The sequence below is a fragment of the Drechmeria coniospora genome, chromosome 01, assembly GCF_001625195.1.
Source record: "Drechmeria coniospora strain ARSEF 6962 chromosome 01, whole genome shotgun sequence".
NCBI classification, from domain to species: Eukaryota; Fungi; Ascomycota; class Sordariomycetes; order Hypocreales; family Ophiocordycipitaceae; genus Drechmeria; species Drechmeria coniospora.
Window position 1 is genome coordinate 4552474 of NC_054389.1, and position 21780 is coordinate 4574253.

The 21780-nt window shown below is 58.5% G+C and overlaps 5 protein-coding genes across 5 annotated transcripts; 3 read left to right on the forward strand and 2 right to left on the reverse strand.

Moving 5' to 3' along the window:
• Positions 1 to 1272: 1272 nt before the first annotated feature.
• On the forward strand, positions 1273 to 3775 carry DCS_01110 (oligosaccharyl transferase STT3 subunit; the record flags this gene model as incomplete). Its single annotated transcript, XM_040798445.1, has 5 exons — positions 1273 to 1399; positions 1481 to 1504; positions 1566 to 2240; positions 2302 to 3451; positions 3505 to 3775. 5 exons carry the CDS (start codon positions 1273 to 1275, stop codon positions 3773 to 3775), a joined length of 2247 nt encoding a protein of 748 aa, XP_040659328.1.
• Positions 3776 to 4539: 764 nt separating this feature from the next.
• DCS_01111 (uncharacterized protein) lies at positions 4540 to 7685 on the forward strand (the record flags this gene model as incomplete). Its single annotated transcript, XM_040798446.1, has 2 exons — positions 4540 to 5967; positions 6027 to 7685. The coding sequence occupies 2 exons, from the start codon at positions 4540 to 4542 to the stop codon at positions 7683 to 7685; spliced, it is 3087 nt and encodes a 1028-aa protein (XP_040659329.1).
• A 759-nt stretch (positions 7686 to 8444) lies between these two features.
• Positions 8445 to 12248, reverse strand: DCS_01112 (Serine/threonine-protein kinase domain protein; the record flags this gene model as incomplete). Its single annotated transcript, XM_040798447.1, has 3 exons — positions 8445 to 11018; positions 11113 to 12134; positions 12224 to 12248. 3 exons carry the CDS (start codon positions 12246 to 12248, stop codon positions 8445 to 8447), a joined length of 3621 nt encoding a protein of 1206 aa, XP_040659330.1.
• A 2483-nt stretch (positions 12249 to 14731) lies between these two features.
• Positions 14732 to 19657, reverse strand: DCS_01113 (PH domain protein; the record flags this gene model as incomplete). Its single annotated transcript, XM_040798448.1, has 7 exons — positions 14732 to 15735; positions 15815 to 17315; positions 17395 to 17552; positions 17607 to 18026; positions 18635 to 19315; positions 19374 to 19582; positions 19650 to 19657. 7 exons carry the CDS (start codon positions 19655 to 19657, stop codon positions 14732 to 14734), a joined length of 3981 nt encoding a protein of 1326 aa, XP_040659331.1.
• Positions 19658 to 20543: 886 nt separating this feature from the next.
• Positions 20544 to 21780, forward strand: DCS_01114 (uncharacterized protein; the record flags this gene model as incomplete). Its single annotated transcript, XM_040798449.1, has 2 exons — positions 20544 to 20915; positions 21427 to 21780. 2 exons carry the CDS (start codon positions 20544 to 20546, stop codon positions 21778 to 21780), a joined length of 726 nt encoding a protein of 241 aa, XP_040659332.1.

Here is a 21780-nt window from a genome sequence, read left to right on the forward strand (position 1 = left end):
TACCGAGTGTATGTATGATGGAGACTTCGAGAGATGTCGCTGCATAGACGTTTCTTTCCAAGTCCCTGTGCGTACCAAATGCACAGGTGTAAAATACACGCATAAAAAGTAGACGCTCCTGGCCGTCTCATCGATCCGCGGGGAAATGACGAGATAGGATGGTGCAATGTACGTAGCCAGCTGTTCATGCAGCATGGAGTGCTTGATGAACCACGGACACCGGTGCACACTACTTCGAAGTATAGCCACTATTCATCATGGAAGAATTTCATCAAATGCAAGTACGAACTTTCACTGTCAATACCCGGTTTGTTCCACACATTGCAGGTTGGTGGGCTTGGGATTGGGTAAGAGGAGTTGAGCATCAATTGATGCAGAATATCGACGAGTAGGCTGAAGCCCGCCCGCCCGTTCAGCTACACGATACACAGTATATTCAAGAACGGGTAAGCAGCAAGCGGAGGGGAGAAATGGGACGTTTGCAAAGGAAGAGCCATCGAGGTACGGTATACTGGCAAGTCAAGACGAGATACTCCTACTTACAGGTGTACAGTAAGTCCAGTAGTCTTACAAGATGGTGTCGGCACTGCAATAACAGCTTATCCACCGAGTATCCGACGAAAACGAAACTCAGAAGAATAGTGTAAGTAAGCAAGTACAAGCAAGTTAGTAAATGTAGTTGTACGTAAGTACATGCACTTGTTCGTGCAAGTACGGACTAAGTACGGGGAGTACTTAGAGGCAATAATCATACTTGGACGGAGTAGGTCTTTTTGATACTTGCAATTTGCAATAATCTCTGTATACTGTACAAGTAAGTACTTACAAGTAAGTACAAGTACTTATGCACTTACGCGTACGATGGGTCCATGCCCGAAGGTACAAGTAAAGGTACTCCGTACTCCGTACAATAATAAGTATTACGTCGAAACAAGTCAATCTTCTCGAGGACCGGAAAAAAGCTGGTCCTGTCCTGTCCAGGGGAAAAGTCTTGGGAGTACTGAGTACAAGTCAAGTGTACAAGTAAGTACATGTACTTGCATGTACTCCATTCATGTACCTCCATCCCTCCTCCCATTGTGGTGGCAGCCAACGGCAAGCAATTGCATGTACCAGTACTACTCGTACAGGGTACCATACGTACCGTGCTAGTCATTGGCAGGCAGCCGAAGCTCCAAGCTGTCCTCACCTTCGCACGTCGGCACCTATCTGGTTCGAGATCTTCAACCCCCATCAACCTCGACGGGCCTCACCATCGACCATTCGGCCACCATGACGGCCACAGACAAACTCCGCTCTACGGGCGCAAGCTCGGAAAGCACGAGAACTATGCTGAGAGTTGTCATTCTCTGTCTCATCGCCGCCGCTGCCGTTTCCAGCCGTCTCTTTTCCGTCATTCGTACGTGCGCTCCTCGTCCATGGTTTTCTCGCCCGCTGTCCCGCTTAACCCGGATGCGTGCTAACTGCTCTTCCCTCGCAGGTTTCGAGAGCATCATTCACGAATGTCAGCTCAATCCAGTCCCGCACCGCGACGTCCTGCCGTCTCAAATGCTAACCTCCTCCAGTCGATCCGTGGTTCAACTTCCGCGCGACCAAGTATCTCGTTGCCAATGGCTTTTACAAGTTCTGGGACTGGTTCGACGACCGGACCTGGCACCCTCTCGGTCGAGTCACCGGTGGCACACTCTATCCGGGCCTCATGGTCACGTCGGGTGTCATCTACCACGCTCTGCGAGCCATGACCATCCCCGTCGATATTCGCAACGTCTGCGTTCTTCTCGCGCCTGCCTTCTCCGGCCTGACGGCCTTTTCAGCCTATCTCCTTACGAATGAGATGACCACCTCGCCGTCCGCCGGTCTACTGGCCGCCGCCTTCATGGGAATCGCCCCCGGCTACATCTCGCGATCCGTTGCCGGCAGCTACGACAACGAGGCCATTGCCATCTTCCTCCTTGTCTTCACCTTTTACCTGTGGATCAAGGCTGTCAAGCTGGGATCCATGCTCTGGGGCGCGCTGTGCGCCCTGTTCTACGGCTATATGGTTGCCTCGTGGGGTGGATATGCCTTCATCACCTGCCTGTTGCCCCTGCACACCTTCGTGCTCATCTGCATGGGACGCTACAGCACTCGTCTCTACGTCAGCTACTGCACTTGGTACGCCTTGGGAACGCTGGCCAGCATGCAGATCCCCTTTGTCGGATTCTTGCCCGTCAAGACGAGCGAGCATATGCCCGCGCTTGGTACGAGACGGCTTGCGGACCATCGCCTGACTTGTGCTCTGTGACTGACTGACGACGGCAGGCATCTTCGGCTTCATCCAGCTCGTCGCTTTCATCCAGTACGTTCGATCCGTCATCTCCGGCCGACAGCTGCAGACCTTGCTCGCGGCCATTGTCATCGCTACATTCGGCATCGGACTCGTCGGCCTCGTCGGCCTGACTTCGCTCGGCTACATCGCACCGTGGAACGGACGTTTCTACTCCCTCTGGGACACGGGCTATGCCAAAATTCACATCCCCATCATCGCATCCGTCTCCGAGCACCAGCCTACCGCCTGGCCTGCCTTTTTCTTCGACCTCAACATGCTCATCTGGCTCTTCCCCGCCGGCATTTACTTGTGCTTCCAGGATCTCCGCGATGAGCACGTCTTCGTCATCGTATATGGTCTCTTCGGCAGCTACTTTGCCGGCGTCATGGTCCGACTCATGCTCACCCTTACCCCCATCGTCTGCGTCACCGGTGGCATGGCCGTTTCCTACGTCCTCGACATCTATCTGAGGACCAAGTCGCCCGTCCCGGAAGAGGTTGAGGCCGCGTCATCGGCGCCGCCGTCGAAGAAGGCCGCCAAGAGCCACGGTCTCCGCGGAAGCGAAAAGCCTTCTGTCGGAATCTTCGCCTCGACCGCCAAGACGAGCGTCGTTTCCTCCTTGATCATCTACCTGCTCATGTTTGTCTCCCACTGTACTTGGGTCACCTCCAACGCGTACTCCTCTCCCTCCGTGGTTCTCGCGAGCCGATTGCCCGACGGGTCCCAGCACATCATCGACGACTACCGAGAGGCCTACCAATGGCTCCGCCAGAACACGAAGGAGGACGCCAAGATTTTGTCGTGGTGGGACTACGGATATCAGATTGGCGGCATGGCTGACCGGCCGACGCTTGTGGATAACAACACTTGGAACAACACACACATTGCGACGGTGGGCAAAGTCATGGCCTCGCGCGAGGAGGTCAGCTATCCCATCATGCGTCAGCACGAAGTCGACTATGTCTTGGTCGTGTTCGGAGCGCTGCTCGGCTACAACGGAGATGACATTAACAAGTTCCTCTGGATGATTCGAATTGCCGAAGGCATCTGGCCAGACGAGGTCAAGGAACGCGACTTCTTCACCCGCCGCGGTGAGTACCGTGTTGACCAGGACGCGACGGACACGATGAAGAACAGCTTGATGTGAGTTTCACCCCCCGGCCTCGACGAGATAACGGCTGATAGCAGCGATACAGGTACAAGATGAGCTACTACAACTACCACACCATGTTCCCTCCGGGCAAAGCCGTCGACCGAGTGCGCAATTCTCGCCTTCCCGAAGAGGGACCTGTCCTCAACACTCTCGAGGAGGCCTTCACCAGCGAGAACTGGATCATTCGCATCTACAAGGTCAAGGACTTGGACAACGTCGGCCGCGACCTCTTTTCCGCCGCTGCGTTCGATCGTGGCCAGAGGAAGAAGAAGCTGAACAAGAAGAGGGGACCCCGCGTGCTGCGTGTCGACTAGGACACCGATGCTTGGGGGCCACGACAAGGAAGAAACGACCGAACAGGTCGAAAGTAGACGAAAAGCTTGGGGAGTGTACGTAAGTATGTAAGACTAGAATCAATCAATCCTCTTGCACCGTCCCAAGATTGCGTGACAAGTGCAGTGGCAAGGGACAGGGGAACGACGCGACGTATAATGGAGGCTGGCCCGACGACCGCCGAGTCCCGTGAGAGGTACCCAAGTGCTCCGCCTCGCGAAGGAAAGGAAGTGACGCAGATGGGGGGACCGGACGAGACTGGACTCTGACATAAATCGAGAGAAGGAGGTGTTGCCACGAGACAAGTAACTTACGGCCCAGAACCCGAGGTACCCAAGCCGTCCGTTTGCGTAATCCTTGGGCTACAGCGGGTTTTCGATGACAGCTGATGTGACCGAGGTGCAGAATGCGGGTGGTTGCAAGGCTCGTCGTCGTCGTCCTCCTCCTCCTTGTCTTTCGCCAATGGTGACGTGTTCAGGGTAACCAGCAGTGAATTTCAGGCGCCCAGTTCGCTGTCGCCTCGTTCGTTCGTTCGAATGAATGGGAAACCGCGAGTGCTACCAGGCTACCAGGTGGTAGCATCTACTTTTTTCATCCCGCTTTCCCGCCCTTTTCAAACCTCGTCTCTGGATCAAAATCCCTCCCTATTGCACCTCCATTGCATTCATCGTTTCATGGGGCAATCAGCCCCTGCGGTTGGCTTCCTTCTTCTTCAACCCCATACACTAATCAACACATCACAGTGATGGATTTCCGAAAGAAGTCGTTCCGGGAGAGGCTTGCACAAGAACCAGAGATCAGTCTATTGGGTGCCGCCTTCAACCTGCCCACTCGCCGTGATATGCAGCGGAATAGACAGCGCCGAGCCGGTCGTATTGCCAACGTTTCCCGTCAATCTTGTCGGCGCGTGAGCATGCAGCGGGACGCGGTATTCGACGACGAAGAGGCCACCAGTACTTCCGTCGGAGAGAACCAGGTTGTCATCGAAGAATTTGTCGCTTCATCCTCCGGAAGCTATAGTGAAAGCGACGTCAGCGAAGTGGAACTGACTTGTGACGACAATGAGCACGGTAGATGTTGGGAAGTATCAAGCGCGTGCACGCCATCAACCCAAGAATCATCACTTCTCCGTTCAGAGGCTAGAGGGTCACCTGCTTCTGCAACTCGAGAGCGATGCTTGAAGGACTCGCTCCCCAGGACCATTCCAGCGAACCCTTACGTGGATTCCTCACGCAAAAAGCCCCGACGTCTGCGGAAGGTGAAAGCTGCGCTGAGAGGTCGATTAATTCGGTCCGAAAACTCCCATCCTGTCACACGACCGGCACAGGGGTCGACTACGAAGCCACCTCGATCGATATCAGAGTCCGCAACTTCTCCTAGGACACAAAGGCCAGCCATTCAGCCCTCATACGTTGCACTGGCGCCGCAATACTCGCTTTCACAAGTTCATGATGCTCACAAAATCCACCAATACCCTCCACCCTATTTCCAGCAACCGTATCTCACTCAACCCATGACTACTGCAGCGACTCCCGGACAACCCCAAACTGGTCCACCGAGTCTCACACATGCATCAGTGCTTAGAACCGATGGCGAAACCCAAACGCAAAATTTCTCCAAGGAGCTCAAGAGAATTCAGCGCAAGATAGACCAGGCCTGGATGAAGTTGTCACGCAATCCTGGAGATCATGTGGTTCGCTTGGAGCTTAAAGGATTTCAAGAAAGACTCAAGTCAACACTGGACACTGCTACCGCCCAATCGATGCCCAGAAACGCAACTCGGAATTTCCTTGCCGTTCAGACTACTCCGGCCCAGACTCGGACGGCTTCGGTGGCACGCAGGGACGAGAGCCCAGGTCCAACCATTCGACATCACCTATGCTCCAGCTGCGGCGGGATTCGATCTGAAAAGTTCCACTGTAAACATCCTCTCGCTCCGGGTCGAAAGCCGCTCTTCAACTACTGTGGATCTTGCAGGGATGAGATCATGAAAACTGGTGTCACGACTGAGCGCCATGTTTTCTGCTACGGCTGTGGTGTGGCCAGATCAAAAGCCTTTCAACGCCGGCATATCATCACGAGAGCAGATCCGATGCTGCCGAATTATTGCATGAGGTGCAGGCGTGAGGTTCGTGGAATGGAAAGCACGGTTGATGCCTCCTTTGTCAGTTCTGTAAGAAGCAGTCTCCCTCTCCTCTTCCAGCCTGAATGACACGTGCTGAGTTGTTGCAGGCGCTCGAAAGCTCCCACGGCCAAGCACTGCGTGATTCCGCACGAACCACTTCAGCCAACCGTGACCGCACAAGCACCGAATATTTTGCGGCGCAAGCCCACGAGAAGCAGCCCGAGAGTGCTTCTGCGTCCCAAAACGGGCGACGACGACGAGCAACAAAATATTCGGAGGCAGAATCCATCAATAAGATAGACTTCAGGTCTCCCTCATCAAATCTCAACCATCCCAACACTGTACCGAGTCCGTCTTTCCGCCCAGATCGTAGACATGGATCAGCTCAACGGCGTGCTGAGCGTCAAGGAGAGGAGCTCTTCACCCCGATGAGCCCTCCGGCAAACCAAACATCCTACCAGCAGCCATATGTGGAAGACGCCGAAACAAACACACCGGTGCACGCACCTCTTGGGACACGTCGCATGCCGTCTCGTTCTACTGGCATGGGTGGCCATGTGACTTCGTCATCTGGTGGAAGCACCAGGCATTTCGGAACGTGGAAGGACTCCCATACAGGAGCAGCCGCGTTTCCATTACCCGAAGGAGTCTCGCCTACCTTAAAATATCCTCACCTCGGCCAATTCGATATTGCGGGCAAGCCACGACAGCCGTTGACCAGAAAAGTCTCCGGTATTGAGTCGATCGTTGACGTACGCTGCTCAAGCACCCGCCTTTCCAACGAAGCGTCATCACACGCGGAATTGCAAGAACCAGACATTAACACATGCAACCGATCCACCCCCAGACGTGTCGATATTCATGAGATCATCACAACTCTGCCTACTGGTGACGGTGCTTACTCCACCGTTCCATCTTCAGACGGTGATGGTCTTCAGACTGACAAGTCGAGTCCATGTCCTTCCATGGAGCCAAATCAATTGCATGATAATGAGTGTATTGGATCTGAGCCCGACTTGACCACGTCTCAATTTTCCAGGGGTGTCTTTGGAAAGCAGCCTGTTTCCACGGGTCGTATGTGGTCGACCCCGAAGATGGGAGCCGAGCGAGTGCCAGCCACTGGTGGCATATCTGACAACCCCGATTCGAGGCATTCTCCTCTTGCTGATGGGCACGTTTCGCCCTGCATTAGTGATCCCTTCAGTCCCATTCCCCACGGATGCACACATCGAAATCAGTCAGACTTTCAATTTTCTCGAGGCGCCTTTGCTCCGATGTTTGGAAGTTCCGCTGACTACTTTGGCGCGACAACACAGGCCTGGGCAAGTCCTAGTTTCATGTCTTATAGCCCGCACTGCCTAGAGAGGCATGAAGCTCCAGAAGCCGGTGATTTTTCTCCACAGGCTGCCAACGGCAAACCATGTCAGCTCGGGTCATCGTTTGAATCGTCCACAGCCTTTAAGAGCCATGTCGCCTTCGTCTGTCGAGCAGATATTGCAGAACAACATGATGAATGCGACGCGACTTACAGCGAGAGGTCATATTCGTCTGACAACCCATACTATAAACCAAGTCGCTTTGCGAGGGCACATCTATTTTCCCAAAGCTCTCAGACCAGGGGTAGCCCTGAATGGTCTCGTCCCAGCCAGAAGATGCCAGAAAGCGACGTGGTCCCTGAACCCATTATCGAAGAGCCTTACTCACCTCCTGGCTCACCTGTACAACCAATTAAGTTGCTTGGTATGGGTGACACTTTCACTGGTTGAACTAGACGCAAGACATCTCTCATTCTTCTTTTCGCAGAGTACAATATCAGAGTTGCAGATGACTCGTTCACCGAATCAGACGACGAGCCTCCGGAGGTGTTGACGGCCAATTAAAATCAGAACAGGCAAGGAAACGCAATCGGAGTTGACTGCGAACCACCGCGCACGAGATAATGGACAGACCACGGGGATGGGGTTGGGACGGCCCTTGGTCCTTCTTAGATGGGCAAGAGTTTGCTGTTCACGTTGATAAAGAAAGGGACTGCACCCTTGGCACAGTACTGGTAATGGAGGTAGATGGGTCAAACGGAGTGTGGTGGTGAAAATGTAATGACAGACTGACTAACTAGTCGACTGCCTCTGCGAATGCTACTCTTCTCGGTTCGCTGCTATCTCCTATCTGTCAAACCTGCAATTAGCCCTGATGAAGCAGTGTTCAAGTGGTCCAAATTTGGACACTCAAACAGGACAATAGTTCGTGGCTTATTGTTTTCACGTGTGGCATTTTGGTCTGTTTATTCCTTGATGATTCATTCATTCATCCATGTCAATTTCATATCTAATGCATATCGCTGCGAGAATAAACAAACTTCAAAGCCAAGCCATAATCTATCGCTGCGCTCGAGTACATAGCAATTTCGAGGCAATAACGCTTTGCCCTCAATATATCTAGTCGACATGGGTGTTGCAAGCTCTCGCCACCGCCGAGACGCTGATGCACAGAGGCCCGAAGCGACCGATTATCGGTTTCGAGTATCTTCATCGGACCAGATCTGACTTCTGCGCAATTCCCTGAGCTCTCCCACCGTGCACCGTGGACGCCAGGCTCGACGGTGCGTCCCTTCGTGAAGGACCCTGTTGCACCGTGGAGCTGAGATATTCCACAGCCGCCAACCTCCTGTTCTCGAACATGTGGCTGCGCTCCCGCTCCATCTCAACGTTCTTCAGACGTCCGTCGTGCTCCACCTTGACTTCGCTGAGCCTACGACGCCTCTCTGCCACTTCGCGTATCCGCTTCTCCGTCCTAAAGCAGGCGGAATCAAGTTTCTGGGCGAGAGGCTGGCTTGCCAGCTCGAGCTGCTGCCTGTCCCTCGAACGGGGTTTCGTCGAACCCCCCCAAAAGCAACGGAAGACGAGTTTGGTTTGATGCTTAGGGTCCTGGCCGCCCCAGATGGTGATGGTGTCGCCGTCCTTGACTTTGGCCCAGTATTGAGCGGGTCCACTTGGGTTTTTCGTATCCGACGATGCCAGGTTATACCCGTTTATCCTAATTCCAAGTGTGGCCTTGGTCGAGATCCAAAACTCGTACGACACATCATCGGGAGACGACTCCTTTTGCCAAGGGTGTGTATTCTTGACCGGGTCCTTTGCGGGATCGTAATACTCTTTCCATAATAACATCTTGAAGGCAAACTTTGGCACTCTCTGCTCCTGTTTGTCCTGAAAGATTTCCGTATTTTCTTTGGCCCTTCCAAAGGTGCAAAGCGAGTCGGTGATGGGGAAGGATACGCCTTGGACGCAGGACTCGGGGTGAGACTCGATGACGGCTAGAGCGCGATTTGCGGCATTGCCAGCTTGTACCGGCACGACAATCTGCGTATCCGGGGGCTGGGTCGGATGTCCCGGCTCGCCGTCGACGGGAGCAGCTGTTGATGGGATATCCATGGTGTCATCGACCAGCTTGCGGTCGTCACGCTTCGCTCCGACACGGCCTGCCGGAGGTGAAGCGTCGACTTGATCTGGTGACCGGGGGTTTGGGGCGAAGTACTTCATTGCCAAGTCCCAGAGCGGAGACTTGTTTGGTCCAAACTCCTCGTCCCGTTGCCGGGCGGCTTGAGAGAAGGCATCATATTGAAGCTGGGTCATCTCGGGGTACTGAAGATGCCACGTCCCAAGATCCTTCTCCCAGAATATGACCTTGCTCACAGGCGTGTCCACCTGCCTGCCGGACCCCAATCTCCTGACCTGAGGCATGGAGGCGAGCAACTTAAACTCGGCAAGAATATCGTCGGTGACATCGTCCATGGTAACATTCGACTTGAATCTCTTCATCGTCGGCTTCCCCCCTGGTGCTATTTCGTCCAACATTTCGTCGCTCGTATCGTGCGATGGTGGTTTCCTCTTGCTGCAGTTCGGGTCCAGCGACTGAGGCCGGTACTGCGATGCGGTGGCCAGGTTGCTGTCTGCCACGCTCCCCTTGCCACCAAGGCTCTGGGACGCAACCTCTTCGACCAAGCTCTGCAGCTGGTCCGCGGACTGGTTTGGATAAACGGATGTTGAGTTGTAGTGAAACGCGACCCGGTTCTTTTCCTTGGTTGTATCAGAGCGGTCGGAGTCGTCTTCTTCATCCCCGTGGGAGTCTGGTATCTCACTCCCACCCATGTCGGTGTCCTCGACGGGCAGGTCTAGATAGCCCGAAGGGATGACGCCAGAGCTGCCGATCGCCGACACTCCTACCTCTCCGAAGAGGCGCGGCGGCTGCTTTCCTCCGGCGACGCCGTCGTTCTCCTTTTCTGACTCCTCACCCATCGAGTCACTCACTCGATCGTACTCGTAGCCGACAGGTTGGCGGAACAGTGATGGCTCGGCAATGTCTTCGTCGTCGGTAATTTCGTCGTACGATTGCGACGTCTGGATGATGGAGCCCTGCCCGCCGAGCCAAGAGTGGCTCTCCAGTTCGACGATGGTGGCGCGGTTTTCCGGTCGCCTCTGCAGCATCCGATGCATGAACTCAATGCCCTGCTCCGAGACGCCATACGTCTGCAGCGGCGAGACGTTCAGCGGCGTCGTCATCACCTTGTGCAGAAGCTCAGAGGGACTGATGCCAGACTTGACAGGGTAGGGCGGGGAGCCCGTCAGGATGTAAAAGAGAACTCCGCCGAGGGACCAGATGTCGACGGCATGGCTGTACCTCTGGCCGGGCATGCGGCGCATCTTCTTTCCCCTGTTCCTCACACCGTTGTCATCGTACTCGGCATACTCGGTGTAGACCTCTGGCGCGCAGTACAGCAGAGTGCCGCAAAAGGTCCTCAGAAACGTCTGTTCCGTATCGACGACCTTGGACAGGCCAAAGTCGGTGAGCTTGACCTCGACGGGATCCATGGAACTGATGAGAATATTGTCCGGTTTGACATCCCGATGGGTGATGTTGTTGGCGTGAAGATAGCCGAGGGCACTCAGCAACTGCCTCGACACGGTCTGCGACATATCCTCGTGGAAGGCTCCGGCCTCCGATATCATCTTCCCCAGGTCGCCAAGGGGGACGTACTCCATGATGATGATGAGCAGGCGATCGTCCCACTCAATGTTTTCCATGTATCGTACAATGTTGGGCTGGTGAGACGGCAAGATTAGCTGAGGCGAAAGGCGAACGGCTGCTGGCTGCTGGCGCGCAAGACTGCACTACCGGTAGCTTGGCTCGACTCACATGCTGGACCCTTCGCATGATCTTCATCTCGTTTTCCACCTTTTGATCCACGACCCCATTCTTAATGAAGCGACGTTTCTCGATCTCCTTGGCCGCGTACGGCCTACCGTCGTACTTGGAGGTGACCTTGTAGACGACGGCAAAAGCACCCTTGCCGAGGGTGCGAATCCGATTATACTTGCCGGAGCCGGTCCATTCCCTGCGAATAACGTGGGGCGGGTCTTTTCGCCTCGAGGGTCCGGCGTCGGCCGGCGCCGGTTGCTCGAAGCCCACCCTACGGGCGGCGGGTTCGGCGAGCGCCTTAAACAAGTCGACATGGCCGCCGGTACGAGGGGGGCCCGGCGGCGCGAGGGCCGGGGCCGGCGTGGCTCTCAATCCGTGCCTCGTCAAGTAGTCTTCCACCTTGTTGATGTAGTCTCGCTCGTATTCCTCATCCCGGCGCGGAATGCGGACGAGAAAGGTCAGGTCACGGATCTCGCTGTGGAGGAAGATCTTGATGACGGAGCCGGAGCTCAGCATCCACCTGGTGACGAGCGGACTGTTGCCCTTGGGGTGGTTGGTCAGCAGGTTGCTGTCGACAAAGGTACCGTTGGTCGACTGGTCCTCTATCATGACGTTTCCAAACTCGTTGACGTAGATGCGGAAGTGGATGTTGCTGACCCTCCGCAAGGGGTCGTTGACGAAGACGACGTCGCAGCGGCTATGGTTCCTGCCGAAGACATAGCCAGCCGTCGAGTTCTTGACTTGGGTGGAGAGGCGGAGGATGATGGCGTAGTTTCCGTGATTGGTGAGGTTCGAGTCGAAGCGGCCGGCGGCGTCCTCATCGTCGTAGTTGGGCTCTACAATGTCGGCCTCGTCCTTGCCGATGATGTGCGGCGAGTCGTCGAGGGCGAGTCGCTGGACCTCCTGCCGCGCCGAGTCCGAGTGAGGGTACAGGACGCAGATGATGTCGGATATGTCTTCGTCGGAGAAGCCCGAGTTCTGCTTGCCTACCCGGCGCGGATCGAGGACATTCTGGGTGGCTGGAGATGGGGACAAGTCAGCGGCACGCCCGACGCAAGACGTTGAGCCCCGGAGGAGGGCGAGGAGGGCGCCGGAGGACCGTCCGCACCTTGGGTCGGTTCTTCGCCGTCCATTGGGGGGGCACCCGCGGACGCTACGCCCACATGCGATCCGAATCCAGGCCGGCGGGGAAGGGGATGAAAGGGGATGAAAGGATCGAAGGGGGGGCTGATCAGGCGGGCGCACGAAGTCGGCGAGAGACTCGAGCGGCGAGGTAGGGAGGGAGAGCGGGAGCTGGTTCGGGATGGACACTCGAACGAGGGACGAAACGAAGGCTGCGGCAACGGTACTGTCAAGAGGAAGAAGGCCTCGTCGGTCGGTCTACGATGGTGTCGTGCAGCCGGCGAGCGGTGCTAGAGGAGGGAGGGAGGGATTCCTTTGCGGCCCTGCACGAGTTCTCGCACTCGTAATCGGTCGAAAAAGCAAAGATGGAGAAAAGGGCAAGGATGCATCGAGACGAGAAGGGGCCTGCAGGTGGGATTGGAGAGATGGGATTGGAATTGGAATTGGCGGGAAGCAGGCCGCGGCAGCCTTGGCCACCTTTGGTGGGGTTGGAAGGGGTAATAGTTGTAAGTACAGTACGGAGTACACCGTAGTTGTAGAGGTATTACACCGTACGGCACAGGACTCCCCCACCTACACGCTGTGCGAACTACGGAGTCACTGTAATACAGAGTGGTAATATCGCAGCCGTTGGCACCATCAACGGGACATCCGCCGCTGAATACCAGGGCACCCCCTAGCGTACAGCACCCGTACCTACTACTATTTACAGTGGGGTGGCAACAGTGTCCATTCAATCTGTAGCAGTAGCGCTACCAAAATGGAACCGTCACTTTTGTCTAGCGACTGTACCACTATTTACTTACAGGACGTGAGAGTAATGGAACATAACCGTCACGTACCTCTGCACCGTGGCATGTGTTACTTGCTTCGTGCTAGCCGGCTGCCTAGCAGTCAGGTCATCCAGGGGTCCAGGTGTCTGCCTAACGCCCCCGCGCGTCATTCGCACGTGCACCACGCGACAGTGTATGGGAACGTCACGCGCGAAACAAGCGATTGAAACTGACAGCAGAACAGCGACACGCACACGCACCCGTTCACCGGGCAACACGCATCATCGTCAACGGGCTCAAGGTCTGCAGTGCCCCCCTCACCTCTTCATCCGTCGTCGTTGTCGTCATCGTCGTCGCAGCACGACCAGGCGGCATGGTCACACCAGGGTGAGGAGGTACGGCTGCCTGTACAGTACAGTACAAACTACTATGTATAATAGCACATGCGCGGAGTAGCATTATACAGTTAGTACTTGTGTAGTAGTGTGTACCTTCTAGGCATCTAGTACTCTATACTAGTAACTACTAACCTACTAACCTAGTAGTAAGTACCTTGCAAACGGCGTGAACACTGAGCATGCAGGTACCAGCAAGTGCATTTTTTGTTTGCATGGAACGGAATAGCCTGCTGTAGTCGTACATAGTTAGGACTTGTAGTACAGGAACAGTGCATGGTCTACTACATTCCTGCCTCCGTTCGCACAGTGAAGTTCCCGCCACCAACGCAGCTACCTATGCACTGGACAATTTGCTACGGGGGCTCCGTACAGCACTGTTGGTACGGTGTGGGTTTGAACCCAGCGCGTCCCTAACATCAACTTACCTGAGGTGCCGAATCAACAGCAACTGTATTATTAGTAGGAGAGGCGCTTGAGCAACATGCAAGTACGTGGTACTCCCGCATCTGCTGTGCTGCCTGCCAGAATCGGACCAGGATCCATGTCACCGAGCGTCGAGACAGATATAGCACACATGCTATTATTACCAAGTACTTGTCCTTGCAAGGGGCTAAGAGTGCATGGACTGCGTGGCCGGCTGCGCTACCGTGCCGTTCCTCTCGATGCCGAACCGGCCGCCACCTCCTTAGCGCCGCTGCGCCCGCGCCCGACGTCGTCACCAATGTCCATGTGCCAAGGGTCCCCATGTCCTCAAGTTCATACCCGTGCAGATGACATTGCGCAGACGGCTTTTTGAGCATGGCAGCCGTCACACGCACGACACAAGCAGATGCCCAGAGTCGCCTATCCATCAGGCGCCAAGCCAGCCTCCCTCAAGTCCCCTCCCGTAACCCCGGCATCATGTCTACGCCAGGGTGCACGCCATCAAGGTTCACGTGTGTCCTGAGCGGCATGATATATTTCAATGATGGTAAGAGGCAACAAGAGATAAGCCATGCATGAATCATCGAACCGATTGCTTCTGTCATACAATGCCTCTGCCACCGCCAACCTTGCCGGCGGCCACCGACAAGCTCGTCCGCCCACCGGGTACCCAGAATAAGGGCCGCTATCGATGTTCCAGCTCCGAAGCCAAGAGACAGGCCCGCGTGGGCCCGTCGTTCCCACCGCACGAGTTCTCGCAGAACGCTCATCCGTCGTCCAAATGCACCCAATGACTCTACCAGACCGTCCGTTCGGGCGGCATACCTAGCGATTTTTTATGTACCGTATCACAATGTCGTAACAGGCCGAAACGCCGACGCGAGCACCCAAGTCGGCGTCCTAGTAACCGTTCCCTCGTCGCTGCGGTGACTGTCCCCCCTGGTAGGGCGCCTGAAGGTTGTGTGCCCTCGGCCCGGCGCCTCCGGGGACGCCGTGCATCGCCTGCTGCCCAGACGCCGCGGCCCGCTGCTGCACGTACTGCTCCGCCGTGAGGCCGTGGGCTCCCGATCCGGCGTGGGAGCCGGCCGGTTGCCAGGCCATGGTCCGCTTCCCGCCGTCGTCGGCGCCCTGTCTTCCCGGGCTCGGCTGCCTTTGTGGCTGATCTGGGCCGGGCGCATTCGCCGACGGGGGAACCTTCCTGCGAGGCACCGGCGCCGCTCCGTAGTTGATGGTCGGGCCAAAGTTGACCTCGGGAAAGTCGTAATCGGCGTTCTGCGTCGGATGCTCCCCGCCACCCACCGTCTTCAGGGCCCCGGCACGCGGTCGTTCGACGGACGGGCGGCCGTCGGTCGGGTGCCGGTCGTCCTGGGGATAATGGCCAGGTGGCGGCTGTCGTCCCTGCGCCGGAGGAGGGCCGCGGTGCGGATCGGACGAGTAATGGTCGATGACGTCGTCGGACGTCATGCTCTGATGGCCGCCGGGGACCGGCTTCCGTTGCGGGTGGGCCGGGTTCGGCGGAGGGCGTCCCCTGCCCTGAGGTCCAGGAAACGGTCGCGGGCCTGGCCCAGCTGGTGGCTGGCCTCGGTACGGATCATGATGCAGCGGCGGGTGGCCGGGCGGCGGTCGCTGGTTCGGCGGACGCCCTCGGCCCTGACCCTGGGGCGGCATCGGGGCGCCCCGTCCGGCGGCGCCGGGGGGGAGCTGATCCGGGTGAAAGTTGGGTTTCTGTCCTGGAGGATGCGGGGCGCGACGGCCGTCGGACGTGTGCGGGCGCGGCGGTTCGTTCGCGTCGTGCGCGTACGGTGGCTTCGAGCCGTAGTCCATGGGCGATCGGGCTCTCTGGTTCGGGACGCCGAGCGGGACCGGTAGCCTGCCGGGCCGGTCGTGGCCGTGGGCGTTCAAAGCTGGACCGTGGGCGCTAGCCGTTAGCAAGCGTTCCGACGACGTCGGCGTGTGCATGTACCGAAGGGTTGGATGACACACCGTCACCATCCCTTCTCGGCGACAGGTCGCCGGGGTTGGCTATCCCGCCCGCCTTGGCCAGCTGGGCCAGCGTCGTGCTGGAAAGCCGGCTGTTGGCGCGACGGAGCTCCGGAGAGTGGTACGCCTTGCCTGCGGGGTGGGCCTGGGATCCGTGGCTGAAGGCGGGCGGGCGCGACACGGGCTCCGGCGTGGGCATGCCCTCGAGGTCGCCCATCTCCGGCGGCATGGGCGACCTGCCCGGCTCGTCGTCCGAGCTGCCCGTCTCGGCCGGGGGCCCTCCCCTGACCGGCACCGGCATCCTCTGCGGCGACGTCTGGTAGGGAACCATGGGGGGGCCGTAGTCGTTGCGCGGCGGCTGGGGGCCGCCGACGTTGGATTCCGACAGGTTGCGGCCGTGCTGGGCGTGGGCGGCCACCGAGAGCTGCATGCCCCCGCGCTGGTCCGGGGGGGCGGTCCCCATCCTCCCGGCTTCGTTGAGGGAGAAGGAGCGCGAGGTGCGGATGCGCGCGTGATCCTCGGCAAAGCCGACCTTTGGCTTGCCGCCGGGGCTGCTGCCCGAGACGGCGTCGGCGGCGGCGGCGGCGTCGGGCCCGGTGCCGTCCTCGACGGCGTTCATCCTCGTGCCGGTGGCCTCCTTGAGCTTCTTGCGCCATTCCCTCTCGGCCCAGGAGGAGCTCGAGTCGTCCATGATGAGGGTCGAGACGTCGAGCAGCTCGAGGTAGCCGTACTTTTTGTGCTTGGGCATGGCGAACATGAGCGAGCGGGGGTCGAGCACGCTGGCGACGAGCCTACCCGGCCGGCCGTAGAGGCCAAACGTGTCCCAGGTGGGGAAGAGGAAGCGGAGGAGCATCTCGAAGCCGGTGACCATGGGCCGGACTTCGGGCATGATGAAGATGAAGCCCTCGGTGGCCGAGGGCGGGCTCGAGTGGACGGTGACGTGACCCTCGATCTTGAGGAGGGTCGAGGCGTCGACGAGGGACTTGGCCTGCGGGTATATGGCGTAGGCCGAGTAGGCGTCGGTGATGGTGGCGATGGGCTGCGCCTTTTTCTGCTTCTTGCCGTCCTTGCGCGTGTCGTAAAACTTGATGTCGCCCTTGAGGATGGGCATGGCGGAGCGGTCGTAGGCCGATCGCTTCTTGACCTCCTTCTGGAGCTTGGCGTACTCCTTCTCGTCGGGCGGGCTGATGACGCACCAGCAGCGCCTCCAGGGCACGCCGGCGCCGAACCGGACGCGGACCCATTCCTCCGTCTTGAAGCGGGAGCGCTCCATGACGACGTTGATGTTGTTGAGCATCTTGCCCTTGCCGGCGATGAGGGCGCCGGTGTAGGCCTCCTGCAGGGTCGAGTGCTCGTACATGGCGAGGCGGATGCCGGCGGTCCACTGGATGAGCGAGTGGTGGGAGTTGAAGTGCAGCAGGTACCGGTTTCTTCCGGCGGTGGAGATGCTGAGGATGTTCTGCAACGGCTGCTCATCGCCGGAGCGCGTGGGTAGGGACTCGATCTAGACGGCCAGGTTCGCTTGAGCGGTTGCGTCGACGGCCGCTGCCGGGGGGGAGGGGGGGGGAGGGGCGGCGACTCACCATCTTGATGGAAGCGTCGGTCAGGTTGATGAACTTGGGCAGCACCTCGCCGTCCTCGCCGGCGGCGTCGAGCTCGGCGGCATCCCAGAGCGACAGGACGGTGCCGACGAGCTGGGCAAAGCACTCGGTCCAGGTGCGGTCGGCATTGGGCTTGCCCTCTAGATGGCGTGCGTCAGCGAGCGGAAGGACGGGGCGAGGGGACGGCGACGTACGCGTATTCTGGTCGTCGAGCTTGAGGAAGTAGCCCTCCTGGTAGAGCTTGTTGGAGTGGCTGTTGAGGAGGGAGTAGACGGGCAGCAGCTCGGGGATGGTGTCCTCGTTGATGTCCATGACGGGCGGCTGGTAGGCGTTGAAGATGGACAAGGGCCTGGAGGAGGGCCTCGAAGCGCTGCGCTGGCGCTGCTGGTGGGGAGAGATGTTCCGGGGCGAGCCGTTCAGCGGCGTGCCATAGTCCGAGAGCTCGGGAGGCGTGACGGGTCGGCGGACGTATGTGTCGAGGAAGGGATCTGTCGTCACGGTCGAGCGGGAAGCGGGCTTGAGGTGCGCGCCGGTCGACTCGTTGGGCGGCGATGATGTAGGGGACGGGGATGGGGTCTTGTGGCCAGCGGAAAACTGGGACATGAAGGAGAGGACTATTTGAGCAGCCGTCAGCGGATTGCTACGCCGGAGAGGGGCAGTGGCATCATTAGCGGCCAAGGGTGGGCTCAGCTGTTTGCCGGTGCCTTTTTCGTATTAGTTGGGGGACGGACGGGGGCGAGGAAATGAAGTGCTCTTGGTGCAACGGGGGCAGCGCGAGTACATGCCGGGTCGTACTGTAGCGGTAGTGGCAGCGGCGGCCGCCGCAGCAGAGCAGCAGCAGAGGAGCAACGGAGCAGAGCTCGCAGGTGCTGAGGCATCGCGCAGAGGCTAGCAGAGCACGCTTCGCTGCAAACGCCGAGCACAGTGCAGCGCCGAGCAGTGGCACGGCACCGCTAAAAGGCTTGGACCAATCCAGCTCGCGGCGCAACCGCAGTGGCGCGGCGCCTCACGGTGCGGTGGCCCGCCGCGCGCGGTGCAAGAGGGAACGGGGGGTGGACAGGCAGGTACCAGGTACCTAGTACCTTGGCAGGGTTCGGTGGCGACGGCAAGTGCTCCAGAAGGGGACTCGGCCGTCGTTTGTTGTTGACTTGGCCATTGGCAAGACGACGGGCGATTGGAATGCAGGGAAATCAGGGGACGGAGCGATCGGAAGCGGTCGTACGAACCTCGATGGCGCCCCATGGTTCAGGTTCAGAGCTCCCGACGAGCACCCCTTGTCCTGCGGGAGCACCGTCGTCGCCGCAGCACTCGGCACAGGATCGGTCGGCGTAGACAGGTAGTATCGGCCTGTCGATGGAGACGTCGGGCGATGAGATCGGTCGTCGCTGGATGCGGCCCACCCCCTCACGATAGCGGGACGGCCTTGCAGGAGGAGGGTCGAGGTCGACGACGACGACGACGACGACGACGACGGACGACGACGGCGGACGACGACGGCGGCGGCCGACGAGGCTGGTGCGGCAGCAACGGCGATGCGAGGTCCCAAGACTTTGAACGGGCGGACGAGGGAGGCGGACGAGCGGCGGCGAGTCGACAGGAGAGAGGGGAAAGGGCCGTCTCGGGCTGACGAGGAAAGAGGTCGGTCGGTCGAGGGACGACGAGCGCACGATGACGGTTATTACCCCGACCTTGGGGTTGGGAGCCAAGAGCCAAGGCGGCGCGGAGCGGAGGGATGTGGAGCCGAAAGGCGCAGCAGCAGGTCGGTGTCGCTGCAAGCGCTGCTTTGTTCCTTGATGTCGTTTACTCTCGCCCGCTGTTTTTTTCGTCGTCGCTCCAGGAGTTGGTTGAGAGGGCCGGCTCGGGTGAGCCTTCGGTCCAGCGTCCCCTGCACGAGGAAAGCGGCCTATGCAAGGCGGTGTGAGCGGATATGTCGGAGGTTCCGGGCTGGCATGACTAGCCACCGAGGTCTAGACGCTGCGTCCCGGCCTCTCTGCTCGGGTTCGGGCGGGCAGTGAAGACGGCACGGGGCAGGCGTCGGCGTCGTCGAGGTATGCGGAGCAGGTGGGAGATGGGTAGGAGGTATGTTGGTGGATGGGTTGGTCGGTAAGTATTCGATTCCAGAGGAGCAAAGGGGATGTCGGCATGGGCTTCTCCCACTTGCTCGGAAAGCCTATTCTTGGCGGTTATCCATCAGCAGCGTCACTCACGCGGCAGGAATCACGAGCAGAGGCGCTCACAGGGTCATTCAGGGGGGGGGGGGCATGGATGGATGGTCGGATGGATGTCTTACATGCACGGAGCACGGCTGGTAGGGATTCATGAAAGTACAGTACAAGTACGTACAGTACACCTTCACCAGCGAGAAACTATTAATACAGCCAGTACTTGCAAGTACCTACCTACCTTTTTTTTCCTTTGCTTGCAAGCACTTGCGCACCCACACTCGGGCCTCGAGCTAGCCGCCGCGTCGGTCCCGACCTTGTTGCCGTGCCACGTTTGGAGGGTGGATCGATCGATCGCACACGACGGGGTCGGCGTCTCGGCGAGGTCGGCGACTATGAGCGGGCAAACGGGGGGGACAGAATGCACGTCGTTGAGGGCATCGGCATGGCAGCAGCGCCTCCTCCGATGCTTGGGACTGGCGCCAAGGCAGCACCAAGACCTGTCGGTGGAGGCGAGGTCGGTGCCGTTCAGCAGACAAGAGCGGGGCGGCCAACAATGGGAGCTACAGTACTCGGTAGGGGGACAACGCACCACTAATTACTGTACTTGCTTGCTGTAGTCTGTAGGTACCGAAGTGTACCTCTTTGTACTCCGTACGAGGCACAGCACTTGCCACTACAGTACGTCACAGAGTGCAACCATTGTGAGCTGCACGGTGTATCACCGCGGCGGAGACGGAGGCGGCCGAAGGGAGCTCGGACAAGATGACAGTACTTACATGTAAGTACAGTACAGTAAGTACAGTACAGTACAGTACAGTGTGGTGTACGGAGCACAAGCACATGTAGTGCTCTGCAAGTACGCCTGCTCGTAGGTGCAGTTGTCCATCAGCACCTACAGTACTCGTGCTTGCACGCCTAAGCATGGAGCAGGGGACTTTATACGTGGTACTCCGTTCTCACACCCGCATGCGATTACTCGCACAGCACAGGTACCGGGTGCCTACCGGCAACAACTCGACAAGGCGCCAGAATGGCCGGTATGAGGTCCATGGCCGATGCGACATGCACCTCGAGCAAGAGGCAGCAAGTACCTGCTTGCACGACGCTCCCAACAAAGGTGCTGGTTCGTGCGACGACAAGGTGCCGGGCCCTTCAACGCCGGTACGAGCGTCGGACGGCGAGACGCAGCATGGCCATCCATTCATGCTCAAGCATGCGACGACCCTTCGAGCAGCCATTGCATGGCACGTCCAGCACCTCCCGCGTTGCGGCCAAGGCGCCTACCTACCGCCCAGTCGCAGCCTCCCAAGCCAGCAAGTTTTGCTCACAGCGCTGGGGGTCTGTCGCTCGAGTCGGCGACGGTCCTCTCCGTGTCCTGCCTTCGTGCTCGTGCCGCTCAGCCAAGCAGTGACACGAATGCCAGGCACCCCCACTCCGTGGCAGGTTGGTGCTCGCACTCTGCTCGCGCTCCGCACCTGCTTCGAGGAATGTCTCGGCAATGGACGTATGCGGAGGAGGTGCCCTGCGGATGGCTGCCAAGCACAAGCCCGATGCTCTTGGTATGACTGCGCAGTATTGTGTTGTGCATCACCTGCGGATGGCTGCCAAGCACAAGCCCGATGCTCTTGGTATGGCTGCTTGTAGTATTGTGTTGTGCATCGCCCTGCAGCGCAGGCACTTAAGTACAGTACTTGCCTACGCGCTTGTGCTGGCATGGAGTGCAAGTACCGACGGGGCCGTAGATGTGCCAGCAATTCCTTGGTACACTCGCTGGCATCTATTCCATTGCTGCGGCCGAGCGCTGGCTGGACAGGCCACACCTACACCTGCATGCGTGCCTGTACCGTAGGTGGAGGATGCAGGTGTGCAAGAGTACGTGCACTATATTGATGCTCCGTACGGAGTGCAAGCATTCGTACCTACAGTGCATGTGCGCTGGCAGGTGCGAAACATGGCCCTCGTTGCAGCCTTTGCGCTCCGCCGCGTACGCATAGGTGCCGGTAATACAGTTGACGCATGCGCTCGGATCTGGATGCCCACTAATCACGGAGCCGTTGGAGCCATCGCCATCACCATCGTCTCCGCCGTCGCGGCGGCCGATCACTTCCCTGGGCAGGGCGACGACGCGTGTGCCGGCGACGTGCCATCACATCGCCGTGCGCTTCCCTCGTCCACTGCCTTGCTCGCACCGGGCGACTCTTGA